This window comes from Cyprinodon tularosa, unplaced genomic scaffold (assembly GCF_016077235.1).
Source record: "Cyprinodon tularosa strain WSP-4 unplaced genomic scaffold, ASM1607723v1 ctg478, whole genome shotgun sequence".
Taxonomy (NCBI): Eukaryota; Metazoa; Chordata; class Actinopteri; order Cyprinodontiformes; family Cyprinodontidae; genus Cyprinodon; species Cyprinodon tularosa.
Genome location: NW_024039205.1, coordinates 503,628 through 515,994, shown reverse-complemented (window position 1 = coordinate 515,994; position 12,367 = coordinate 503,628). Strand labels below are relative to the sequence as shown.

Genomic DNA, 12,367 nt, shown 5'->3' with positions numbered 1-12,367 from the left:
TCAACCAAATGTAAATGTTGGTAAGATCGCAGTACTTTTTCCCACCATGCTTTGGTCACAGAAAACAACAATGTCATCAAGGGTTCCTGCTTTTTGATATCATTATGGAATAAAAACCTGACAAGTAAACTTAACAATGTGAAACAAAATGTGAAAAAAGTGCCCCAAACTTTGGTCTTCTCAGAACACAGATTTCTCTTCCCAAGGTTTGGGGGATCCTAAAGAGTTTTTTTTTTTTGTTTTGTTTTTTGCAGATTCTGGCCTTTTTTTTTGTCTGTTGTATATACAGTTTGTTCAACTTTATACTCCTCCATGGATAACATGGAGGAATTTAACAGTAAATAAGGCTGAGTGTGGCTGGTAAAGCTGAATATTAACCTAATAATAAGTCATAACAGTTAATTGGGTCATTTTTATTTTCATATAGGGCAAGGTTGGTTGGAAATTCATTTTTACCACATAAATAAATTGATTTGTTAAAATAATACATTTTTGATTTAATCAGGTTAATATGTCTGATATTTGAATTTATTTCACATTAAAATGTTAGTGTTGACTAATAATGAAAAAAAAGGGAAGCAGTGGTAAATTCCCTGGTTGTTTTAATAGCCACCTGTAGCTGATGTTCTTGGTTGGTTCTGTTTCCCCCTTATCTTCCTCCCGATGATGCTCTTTAGATTGTTTGCACTGTTTAGTTTAGGTGAGTTCTCCAGTAAATTCAGCACAACGATACCATGTACACTGAACCAGCCTGCTGTTCTTTGAACAAACAAAAGCCAAAACCTTCTGGTAATGACATTGGACTTGATCCAGCTAAGCCCAGATGATAACATAACTCCCCAAATTCCCACTCACTATGGAAACCTCACATGTGACATCAAGCAATTGGGAGTATTTTGTCGCCTCTCCTCCTCTAGACAGGGAGATCAAATAAAAGAAAAAGAAAAGAAAAATTCAAACTAAATGAGGAGTTTGGATGATAGTTACAGTCTAGTTGTTTTACTCCCTAGCCAAGATATGCTGCTATATGTTTAGACTGCTGGAGGACATAGTGACCACTTTTCCTCAGTCTGCCTCATTCTATCTCGATTCTCCTCTTCTAAAGTATTTATTAAATTCCACCCACAACGTTATGCAGTCTATGCTTTTTCTTGCTTTAGAGCTTCATCTGGTCTGTTCCTGTTTGGCTGTCCATCCATCCTGAAATATCCGCTTTGCTGCTGCCATCAACATCTCTGTTTATAGATGTTGGAGCTTGGCCTGCTTTTTAGTGTAGTCAGGTTTCTTTTAATGTAACTAACTGTATGTGATCACTTTCATCCTCTGACATTGGAGCTGGCTCAGAGCTCTTCTGCCTGGCTGTCTTTCCTAGACAGGGCCAGCTGTGTAGCTGGTTAATAGTAACCTTTTTTATCTCTGCTTCTTCCTTTATGTCTGCTTCTGCCTCCTTGAAACCCAGTCGGCCTCGGCAGATGGCTGCTCACACTGAGCCTGGCTCTGCTGGAGGTTTTTTCTTGATAAAAGGGAGTTTTTCCTCTCCACTGTTGCTACATGCATGCTCAGTGGGAGGGATCGCTAAGAATCAACGACAAATTGCAAGTGAAAATCGTTGCCACAAGCTCATCCAGGAGGAGCATGTCTTGCAAGTCAATGACTGGATGCAGTCAACTGGTTTTCCTTGTCAAAAACCAATTTGACTGTATTGTCTCATTAGAGTGCCCTGAGATGATGTGTTGTGAATTGGTGCTATTTAGATTCTCTGAAGAGAATGGAAACTGTCAAGTCAGAAATCTTCCTTAGGAAAAGAACACTAGATGAAATTTCTGCATTTAAATATTATTTTTGTTGCTTAAATGTTCAATTAATACATTTTATGAGAATTGTTATTTTCAATTGTCAATTTTTTCCAAAAAGTCTATTTTCAAACCTGAAATTAAATGTGCTGCTTCTTAAAAATGTTCAACTATGTTTGCTGATCTTAATACATGTATGTTACCACAGGTGTCTTTGCCCCCATTTGCCTCCTATCTGGATGATCATCCTCCATCAACACAGTTTTTTAAAAATTAAGAATTTCCCAGTGATGTTCACAGCTTTGCGTTGAAGTTTGCATGTTACAATTTACCAGACAGCTCATTCATTCTGTGAATCTACATGACTGGTTTCTTTTTTGTGTATAGCCATGTAAACAAACTGAACTGAAGATGATTAAACCCGACCTGCTGTTCTGTTTTTTCAGAAAATTGTACATTTAATCTGCAACTATTGTAACTTTGGTCTGTAATTATGGTCATTTTTTTCACTGAGTGCAGCTTGTTTTTCCAGTTAACTCAAGCGTTGGACATGGCACACCCGTTTCTTGGCATGCAACAAAAACAAAGTGCCTGGCATTTATGTTCATGACAAAGTATGCACCTTGCAAGTGCATGTCTACAAATTCACATAAGTGAAAAGATAATTAATTCCCACTCAATCTAAAAATCACACTCATTCTGTGAATAATAGTGAAATAAGTACTCATTTCTTATATTTTCATGATTATGCCTAACAGATGAACATTTTGGTTTGTTGCAAAAGTCACTTTATTGTATTAGACTGAAAGATTTTAAAAGCACAACTGCTTCAGCCCATGTTACTCTGAGAAATCTTAGCTGGTCAGAAAGATGTATCCTAAAATATTACTGGAAAAATAAGTAAAGGAAAAAGTGCAGATGACCAAGCACAGGCAGCAATGATTCAGAATGTGGTTGAATTTCTTCTAGAAGTACCTCCGACAAATGTCTCAGATTTTTTTTTTTTTTTTTTTTTTTTTAAATAGAAGTATTTCTAGAGCAGAAGCATGCACGGTGCAAGTTTGTGGCTTATCCATGTCACAAGCCACAAAATGTTATTGCTGTTCATGGCTCTGTATCAAATCACATGTAATCCAGAGAAACGACATTGCATTACCATGTTTAAAGAATCAATAAAATTATTATTCTGTCCCCTGATGGAACTGAATTTGCCTATGATAACATTTCAGCTCATCAACGTGCTTGTATATCATTGGAAAACTTAAAACAAAAAAACAACAATATGCATACTTTTTAAATCTTTATTAGTTAAAAAGGTATAGAAAAATTTGGTATACATCAGAAACAATTGCATTTGTAAAAAAATACATTTATCTTTGAGTCATGTTTTTTTTTTCCCCCTCAGAGTGTGCCCTGACATCACACACCTGACCCTGAACTGATACAGACTGACTTTTTTTGGAAGTTTAGGAAAATAAAAACATAATCCTCAAAGTCAGTTATTTGGAATGGTCTTAGTCCATACATTTCAGTGGCATCTCCAGCTTTAAAGCTTGACCGTACAGCACCGGAGAATTCAGTCCGTATGGCTCAGAGGTCTTTCCTCCGTTTAGCAGCCCTAAAAGCACATCTTTGTGGCAAACTTCAACATCCTTATTGTGGGCGATCCTCTTAAACCAAACACCACAGCTTTCCCCACTTTCAGTGTTTTCAGCTTTTGCTTTGACACAAAATTTCTTGTTGACTTTAACTTTTTTTCTGCTCTCTGCTAACATTCAGCTCTACCCAGCTCACAGAGAACACCAGGCTTAAAACTCATGCCACCTTTAACTGCAGATTATTAAAGGCGTACGTCGTTCTTTTTCCACATATTTTAACCTGCATGCATTAAGAACATCAGCCTCTCATTATTCGACTTCTCAGCTAAATCATGTACATTATATGCTTATGCAACATTACACAGCCATCAAGTAACAACGCATAGCAATGTAGGCATGTAACATCTTCCCTGCAATCAGGCAAAGTTTGAACCGAGGATAATTTTCATGCCAATCAAAGCTGACATGGTGCCTCTGAATATGACAGCTTATCAAAAGCACTCAGAGCAAGACTTTGCCTGATAAATATCAAGTGATCCTAACCCCCTCAATCTGACCCAAACTCCTTACGTCTCACAAAAAGAACGAAATTGTTGATTGGGAGGTATTTCGTCTCTCATTTCTCTGAGAGCAAGAAACATTAAATCACTTGTGGAGCACAGGAACTGATGCAGAACCAGTAAAAGTCCACTTCATCTCTGCAAGCCTCCAGCTCCTGTGAGCCCCATCTCCTGTCCGTGGCGCTCCAGTCCGCCTTCACCACCCAGGCAGGAACCAGGTGCTCGTTCAGCAATGAGGAATAAATCCAGAAGACAACAAATCTCTTGATTTGTTTAGCTCAAAACGTAGCTTGTCGCTAAGGTGGGGCTCATGGTTCAACACGTCATGCAGCGAGGTCTGATGTTGAGGGGCTGAGGGTTGGGGTCGATCTGTAGGCAGAAAACATACATTAAAATATGCAATTAAGGTTAGGCAACCAGAAAATAAGGCAGGCAGCCAAGTTCCAGCCTACGCCGCCCACAGAAGTTGTCATGAATTTTGAGTTAAGATTTTTTTTTTTAGAAATTATTCAGGCAATTTTTTCTTTTAAGTAACCAGAAAAAAATATTTAATTTTAATATTTTTACTATAAAGTAATAGTGTTGCGTCACTCACCTCGCTGTAAACAGGTGGAGGTCGGAAGCGAAACTCTTGGAGGAAATCCCTGAGGGGTCGCTCCAATATCCCGCTCAGGTCTTCCGCCGGCTCCTGAACCGCTGTGCTGTTTCGCTGCTCTGCCTCCTCCTCTGTCACCACAGAGCTGTATTCTGGAGGAGCTGCAGGGAAACAGGCTGGTTATCCAACTGATCTGACTATATAAACACCAAGCTCTCTTTGGATCGTTAAAGGATACTCACGCTCAGGTTGCTCTGGGATAGCCATGCGCAGCCACTCCAGGTTGACGCTGTAGTGGCTGCTGATGCTGGACGTCCGGCTGCCAAAGGGATGCAGCGGGATGGTGCCGATGACAAGGGGAAGCTCCAAACACAGCTTTGATGTCCCCGGAACGTCAACGCAAACCTTGTTGAAAGGAAACAAAAGGTTAGCATTTTTTGATACAGATTTAAAAGTGATTTTTGAATATGAAAAGACGGAAACAGAACCAGCTTCTGGAAGATGAACTTACCTTCAGCATATATTCCACCTTGATGATGCGACACTGCTGGATGGATGGACCCACAGGTGGGATCTTGATGGCCCGACCGTGCCACGTCTCCCTCGTCCTTGCGCTCACGATGTCGCCACACAGCGTGGCCACGACGGAGCGCTTCTGCTTCATGGTGCCGCGGGCGATGAACGTCTGAGTCTGAGTGATGAAGGCTTTGGGTACTATTGATCTGGAGGTGGCGTTGTCAAACTCCGCAAATACAGGAATAACCTCGCCTGCAGGGAGAAGATGCATGTTAAAACCTGCAGATGCTTTAATGGGCCTTTAAAGATGATCATATGGAGGCTTTCCTTACCTGGAGTGTAACCTTTGCGGTCAATCTTTGCAGTAACAGACACCTGTCCAAAGTTGTGGTACCAGGTCCGTGCCAGCTTGTCCTTTGTCCCTGCCTGTGGAGCCTGAAAATATAAAACACAATTCAATAAATCACAAGCTTTAAAAAATTCTAGTAATTATTGGGTTAATCCAAGCAGACATATACAAATTTAGGAATGAGTTGCGCACCAGCAGGCTTGGCGTGTTGATGTCGATGGGCTCGATGACAGTAAACTCTTTCTTGATTTTCCTGACGGGACACCAAGGCCTGTGCAGCTTTACTTTGACCCAGTAACGGATGCTGCCGTGCTTTCCCTCGAAGGAGGTGACGAGCGTCTCCTCTGGAAGCTGGAAACTAAACGGGAACTCATGTCTGCCGGCAGGAAGGACAGTCACCTCACCATTATCTGCAGAGATGCAAAGAAAGATGGGAAAAAAATGGTTTAGTTAACAAGTTGTACATTATCTTCATCTAAATGGAGGAGAGATTTAATATGAAGCACATCAATTCTGCAGATTCAAGCATTAACTCTAAACTTCAGCTATAACCTCTTTGCTTTTCTTAGCAATCACATGGTCTTTGTTTTTGTTCGAAGGGGAGGTTCTTACATTGTGCTGACAGAGAAGATGTTTTTCCTCCCTCAAGCCATAAGATGCAGCCCATTTCATCAGCTTTATTCAATTCTTGCAGAATAGGTTCAATAACACATGTTTGGGCTCAACAGGCTGGCCACCCATCTTGAGATGCATTTCTGTTTAACTGGAGCCTTATTTGCAAAACTGATTCAGAAGTAAAGTGGTTTGTAATATACAAGGATACCTCAAGTGGAACTTAAAAAAAAGTTGTTTTTATTAAAAGATGATATACTGTAATCGAAAGTTCAGCCTTAGAAAAACAAAGCCCCAGACTTCCTGCTTTGCCCTTTAAACTGAAGCAGCTTTGTACTCGATGAATGAAGGCAGAAACCTGAGGCTTCCCTGTTCTGTAGAGAAAAACAACCTCAGAATCTGCAACAGCAGATGGTTTCCCAAAGAGGAGGAAGCTCCTCAAGTGTTTGGACACCTTATTACTAAACTAATACATGCATTAAAGGTTTTCTGACACTTCTTTGCAACAAATAAGAAGAAAACTAACATAAGTTATTGCTATAGAAGGATTTGGATCATTTCAATGCTTGCTCCAGCTTGGATAGAAACCCAAACTCTGATTAGCAGAAAATCAATGACTGCCAAAGCAGAACCGTAGCTCCCCTGCCTGCCGTCCCATCACCTGCGGACTGACCTGCCTGCAGCAGCGCCTCTCTCCGGTTCAGGTATTCCACCTCGTCGCTGTAGTTCTGGGTGTAAGCCGTGCTGGAGCCGGCGGACCGAGACTCGGTCCAGTGGACTTTAGCGAACCCCTCGGCGTGCAGCTTCAGGGAGTCCACTTTGGTCTCACTGAGCAGCTCTAGAACCACCCGTCCGGACACCACGTCCCCGCTGCTGAACACCGGGGGACAGTCCATCTCCGGAGAGTCAAAAATCACCAGAAACTTTTTCAACTTGTTGAAAATCATTTCCGCGGTTTGGTAATGTTTCTTCTGAGAGAAAATTCAGTCTTTCTTTTGCGAAGGAAGTTTAAATGTCGCAGTTGAAGTTGCTTCCCTGCTGGCGAAAAAGCTCAAAGTGTGCAGCTAAGCGCGAGGGCAGCCTTTTTGCAGACTGCTCGGTGGGCGTGGCTTCACATTTATTATGCAAGGCCTCAGGAGAGGGTTGAAGGCTGAGCCATGCCGCGTTCAGGAACACCTCCTTGGCACAGACAACACAGTACTAAAGTCCTAAAGCACGACATTCCCTAACAAGGTGAATCTCATTTTTCATAACTAGTATCACATCAGTAAACATTGTTTATAATATTTCTAAAGCATTAATCTAAACTAGAGTTAAGATTTTTTAGTTTGTCATACAATGAGCTAATATAAGATTATTAGAAAAGTTCTGCAAAACTGTAATTCCAAGCAGGAGACTCAGATATTTCCCACCAACCTTCAACTTATAATTTTGATAAGTGTAAAAAAAGAAAGAAAAAAATATTACTTCAATCTTGACAACTTTTATCATAAAAGAAAAAAATATTTGATAACGGTATAAATAATAATTATAAATTTTACTTATTTTGACAGTAATGTCTGTCCCCCAAGATTTTACAGGGAGAATTAAATAGGTTGAATTGTTAGAAATTAAAAACATACCAACCAAAATGTGCAAAATATTTCAATGATGCACATTTAGAAATTTTTTAATTTTACCAAACCAAATATTTAGAGTAATCAAAGTTAATAAAACCAGATTTTATAAGAAGCTAATCTTTTGAACAGGAAATTTATACAAAAGAACAAAAAAAAAAAACAAAAAACAAAAAAAGAACAACTATTAGGCACTTTAAATTCGTACAAAAGTCACTTGCTGCAGCTCCACATGAAACTCCGGAGTGTCCTTGAAGGCAGCAGAGTAAACATGCAGACTGGGTGTGGAAGTATAGGAGGAAAACAGGGTGATGATTGATGGTTACAGGTTCTTAGAAGAAAACAGGCTTACTGAGCCTGCCCCAGTCTGGCAGAGCTCAGGGGAAAATTGTTTCACTCTGGACTAAAGCTGTTTTCTCCACTTCTTCTGTTTCATAGTGCGAAACGGCTGTTAAATAAAAACACACGACAAAGCACTAACTAATTATAACAATTCCTTGTGTAATAATAAAGCGAAACAGAAACTATCACAATTGTTTTTGCGCATAAAGGCTGCAGCATCTAGAGTATCAGCTGAAATCAAACTGATATAAACTTACAATGAATGAAACAAAAGCAAAGCAACATCCTAGATAAAACTCTTAATTCTAAACTTTTTATCGAAATCTTTCTCAGCTCTACTGTTGCTCAAGTCCTTTCAGTTCAACTCTTCCAATAAATCGCGTCTTTTCTGTGAAAAACAAAGTTGTTTACTCCTTTGTTCCTGGGATAGTGGCTCTCTAGTGCCCCCAACTGGCCAACTGTTATAAAAAAAGGGGGGGGGGGGGGGGGGAAGCTACATGACAATCAAGATTCCTTGCAGATAAGTAACGAATTTTTGTTATGGAAAAAAAACGACTGATAGTAAGGATAAGGGTCGACATTCTCAGAAAAACAAAAAAACAAAAAACAAAATATATACTCAAGAAAGTTCCCAAAAGCAATCCCCTAAAATGGGGCAGGTAACTATTCTGAAATGTTTACAGGGATTTTTGCAGTCAGCAATGTTGTAAGAAAACTCCCAAACATTTGTTAAGTTGTGCATCTTTTTCTATTAAGATCATTACCAACGTTTGTGTCAATGTTTTGTTTTAAAATTCTTCAAACAGATCTGATGCAGAGCAAGCATGCCGCCTGCTGGAGACAGTGAGCTGCAGAGTAGCTTTCCTTGTCACTTTACAGATAAGAGCCCCACGATGTGGTCCCTGCAACCCTTGAAGTGAGAGATAATCCCCCTGACTGTGCAGATGTCTTGGTGAGATTAACCCCACTCTGTGGCTGAAAAAGAGTTTAACTCTGCTGCGGCTCCAGGGGAAAGTAGCTGCATTCACACAAGCGAGTCTGTCTCAATTGAAACCCTCATTTCAAATAAAATATTACTAAAACTGAAATATAAATAAAACTTGACATTAAATGAAATTTGGAAACAGCATTAATTTCTTATAATACAAGTAAAAGTATTTACAAAAGCTTTGTAAAGTAAATGAGCAGATCTGCTTGCCATATCTGTAGGGGGAGGGGCCAATGAGAACCACGTGTTGTTTTCTTTGTTGCCACGGTGACGGAGGCTGTTTCTTTTTAAAAACTGGCTCACTCTGTTTCCTGTGTCAACTCTGCATTTATTTCTGCTTTAGCCCAAACTGACAGAGACAACCAAGTTCTTATCTCTCTATTTAGTATTCACCTTTTTCCAAATGTACATTTATATACTTATTAACCCGCTGTGATAAAATAAAAACTTTATGGCTGCAGGTCATGACAACAATGAACGAGAATTACCATTTCATGTTGCATAATTCATATTACAACAGTTTAATAATCAGGAGTCATGTGCATTTTTGGAGTCACTTAATTATTCTGTTTTATTTAGAGATGTGGCACAAAATCATTTAAAAGATCAAACAGATTTTTGTTGAAGAATACATAAACAAATAGCCTCTACACCTAAAAAAATAATATGATGCAGATAAATATTAACTGCTTTTCTTCTCCTAAATGATGTCAAAAAGTCCAAAAAATCCCATGCAGTTTGACTATTGCCTAATAAACACATTTTTTTAAAGCTACAACATCAAGCTTATATCTGTCACCTACCAAATAGGGGGGGATATTGGCAGGTGACACAGCCAAACACTAAACCTGCCACAGTTTATTCACAAGCTTCTATTGCCTATATTCTACGATTGCATTATTTTAAGCCCCAGCCTTCTCCACTGGGGGAATTTCAGTCTTTAACACATGGTGTGTATTTGGACTCTGCACTCATAGATTTGTGTTCGATGTCAACGATTGTCTTATCTGGCAAATCTCTCTGCCCTTTCTCCTAAGTTTCCATAGAACACATTTGGCCCAAGCAAATTTTCTTTGTAAACCTCGGGGACTACAACACTGTTCAGATGCATAGATTCAGATGCATTACTTTTTTTTTTACCAACATGCTTTTATATATTTGACAAGCTGCCATTTGCTTGCAAACCTTGCATGTAAGACAAAAATCAGCTGATAGCATAAAAGGCAGGGAAAGTCCAGTTAGCTGGTCAAATATTTTAAGGTACCGTAAGTGGGCTTTAAATACATGCATCTGAAATATTAACATATACTGACAGTCTGGTAGCCCTTTAAGAATGTATATAAACTGAAATTACAATAATATTTGTGCACCTTCATTATTTACTACCTTTACTGACCTCTGATCAGATGTTGCCTCTTCCTAAAATAGGTGACTTTGGAGGTGTAGTCATTATACACCGAGTTCATGCCACGATTCTCTAGCCAGTGCGCAGTGGCCACCCCTCTCCCCTGCACCTTCATGGATTGCACTCGTGTGGCCCTGCAGAGGTCCAGGACCACCAGGCCAGACACCATCTCCCCAACCGTGAAGGCTGCATCTGCAGGACTTTCCAGCTTCAGGCTGAACGTCTTGATGGAGCTCAGAGACATTCCTTTGAAGGGGAAGGAAACAAGATGAGGAAATCAATTAGATTCATGTTTTGATAAAAGAAAGGGGTAGAATTGTAAAATACAGTAATTGTTTTATCATATAGTTAACTCAGGAGTTTGTTATTTAGATTCCTTAAGGAAGCAGAGAAGATGGATATCATCCACATACATGTGGTTTTGCTAAATTTCTGTATAATCTGTTTATGTGGGAGTATATATTATAGGGATGTCCCAATCCGATATCGGTCCAATTAGCTGAATAATTATATCGAATTTTATCTAAAACTCTGATACTTTCCTGCTGATAGAAACACTCTGGTATTGTTAAAAGTTTCTGTAACTCATTGGTTAATTTAACATTGGTTATTAGTTGTTATTAGTGATATTAGTTGATCAAGCATTTTCTAACATTCTACAGTATAAAGTAAATAATAGTAAGTAAAAGTCAACCTTTCTGAGGGTTACCGGACATCTACATCAGCTCATATCATGTGTTTTAACCTTTAATAAAATTCTGTGGTCAATAGAAGTAAAACTTCAGGACAGCTAAGATTTAATAAACAAGAGGAGTAAATTGCCCAGTCTACAGCCATGAATGCCACTTGACACCCTGAGCTGATGACTTCAATTTTTGAATAGCTACAAAAATAAAAAATAAAACTATTGTGTTAATCCTAATAACAAGAAATACAATGAAGATTTTTTATGATTAACTTCAATGGTTTTGATCTGATTTTAGGTAATTTTCATAAATGTCTTGCATTCTGTTGGACGTTTATTTTTAGGGAGGGTGGGGTTGCTCGAGTTGATTCCTAATAGTCTATTCACTATCTACTGAATGCAGGCTAAATACCAGTATTTCTATTTCATGGTCCAGATTCTGTATATATATATATTCAAAGTCAACATTAACTACACAATTCACTTTAAAAACATATTTCCTGAGGGAGAATTCATTTGCAGCTGAAATATGCTGACAATGTAAAAAACAAAACAAAAAAACGTTTGCCTGTTGATAAACATTGTCTTGTAAAGTAACTTTGAATATCTCTAAATTAATTGAGCAAGCTAAATTATAGTGTCAGTACTGTGATACGTCCCATTATAAAATTGTAATTAAATATAACATTTATTTTCTTAAATAAAGAACATAAATAACAAAACAGAAATTAGTATACACCAATGCAATATATTAAGATTGCTTTACTGTCTTGTTTTGGTTTCTTTTTTTAAAGCCTGGTTTGCTGAAACACCTTGGAAAGAATCTAAGCCAATCAGGCAGCAGAAAGGGGCCTTTTCGGTTTGTAAACACAGCTGAAATAATGAATGAAACCTCACCACTCACCTATCAGATGTGGGCTACGTGAGGGTCGTCACGCGGACGCTGTTTCCTGCAGAAACACTCCACTCCCTGTCTCCTCTGCTGTGGCTTTCTAATGGCAGTGGCTCCTCACTTTCAAAGGCAGCAGTGTTTAACGCCCATACATACAGTGACCCCCCTCCTGTTTTACACCAATGAAAGAGAGCTTTTAGAGTGGCCACGCCCACCCCCCACCCACCCAAAAAAAAAAAAGAGAGAGGAGGGGGGATGGGACCCATGCGGAGTGGGCTCAGGTTCACTCACCTCGTTACCAATGTTTTGGCTTTTTAACATAAGACTATTTTTATAATGAACATTTTAGCCTTTTAGTGATTCTACTCAACTTAAACTAAGTTTATCATTCAATTCAATAAAAAAAAAAAACATTA

General features: G+C 39.0%; 1 protein-coding gene across 2 annotated transcripts; it reads right to left on the bottom strand.

Annotated features, from left to right (window-relative positions):
• Positions 1 to 3,080: 3,080 nt before the first annotated feature.
• Positions 3,081 to 12,103, bottom strand: arrdc2 (arrestin domain containing 2). Of its 2 annotated transcripts, XM_038301930.1 has the most exons (8): positions 11,964 to 12,103; positions 10,366 to 10,620; positions 5,604 to 5,821; positions 5,395 to 5,497; positions 5,058 to 5,314; positions 4,789 to 4,951; positions 4,547 to 4,707; positions 3,081 to 4,320 (listed from the first exon to the last, which is right to left on the bottom strand). In XM_038301930.1, exons 2-8 carry the CDS (start codon positions 10,616 to 10,618, stop codon positions 4,267 to 4,269), a joined length of 1,209 nt encoding a protein of 402 aa, XP_038157858.1. In that variant the 5' UTR covers positions 10,619 to 10,620; positions 11,964 to 12,103; the 3' UTR covers positions 3,081 to 4,266. The 2 variants fall into 2 exon arrangements, with proteins under 2 accessions (XP_038157858.1, XP_038157857.1); XM_038301929.1 differs by lacking the exons at positions 10,366 to 10,620; positions 11,964 to 12,103 and adding an exon at positions 6,697 to 7,148.
• Positions 12,104 to 12,367: the final 264 nt, after the last annotated feature.

What these genes read in the sequence shown, in the direction of transcription:
- arrdc2 (XM_038301929.1), bottom strand. Translation starts at nt 6,970, where the DNA reads ATGATTTTCAACAAGTTGAAAAAGTTTCTGGTGATTTTTGACTCTCCG. An exon ending in TCAACACGCCAAGCCTGCTG is followed by an intron (nt 5,498 to 5,603) that starts GTGCGCAACTCA and finishes TTATATTTTCAG; the next exon opens with GCTCCACAGGCAGGGACAAA. An exon ending in TATCCCAGAGCAACCTGAGC is followed by an intron (nt 4,708 to 4,788) that starts GTGAGTATCCTT and finishes GTTTCCCTGCAG; the next exon opens with CTCCTCCAGAATACAGCTCT.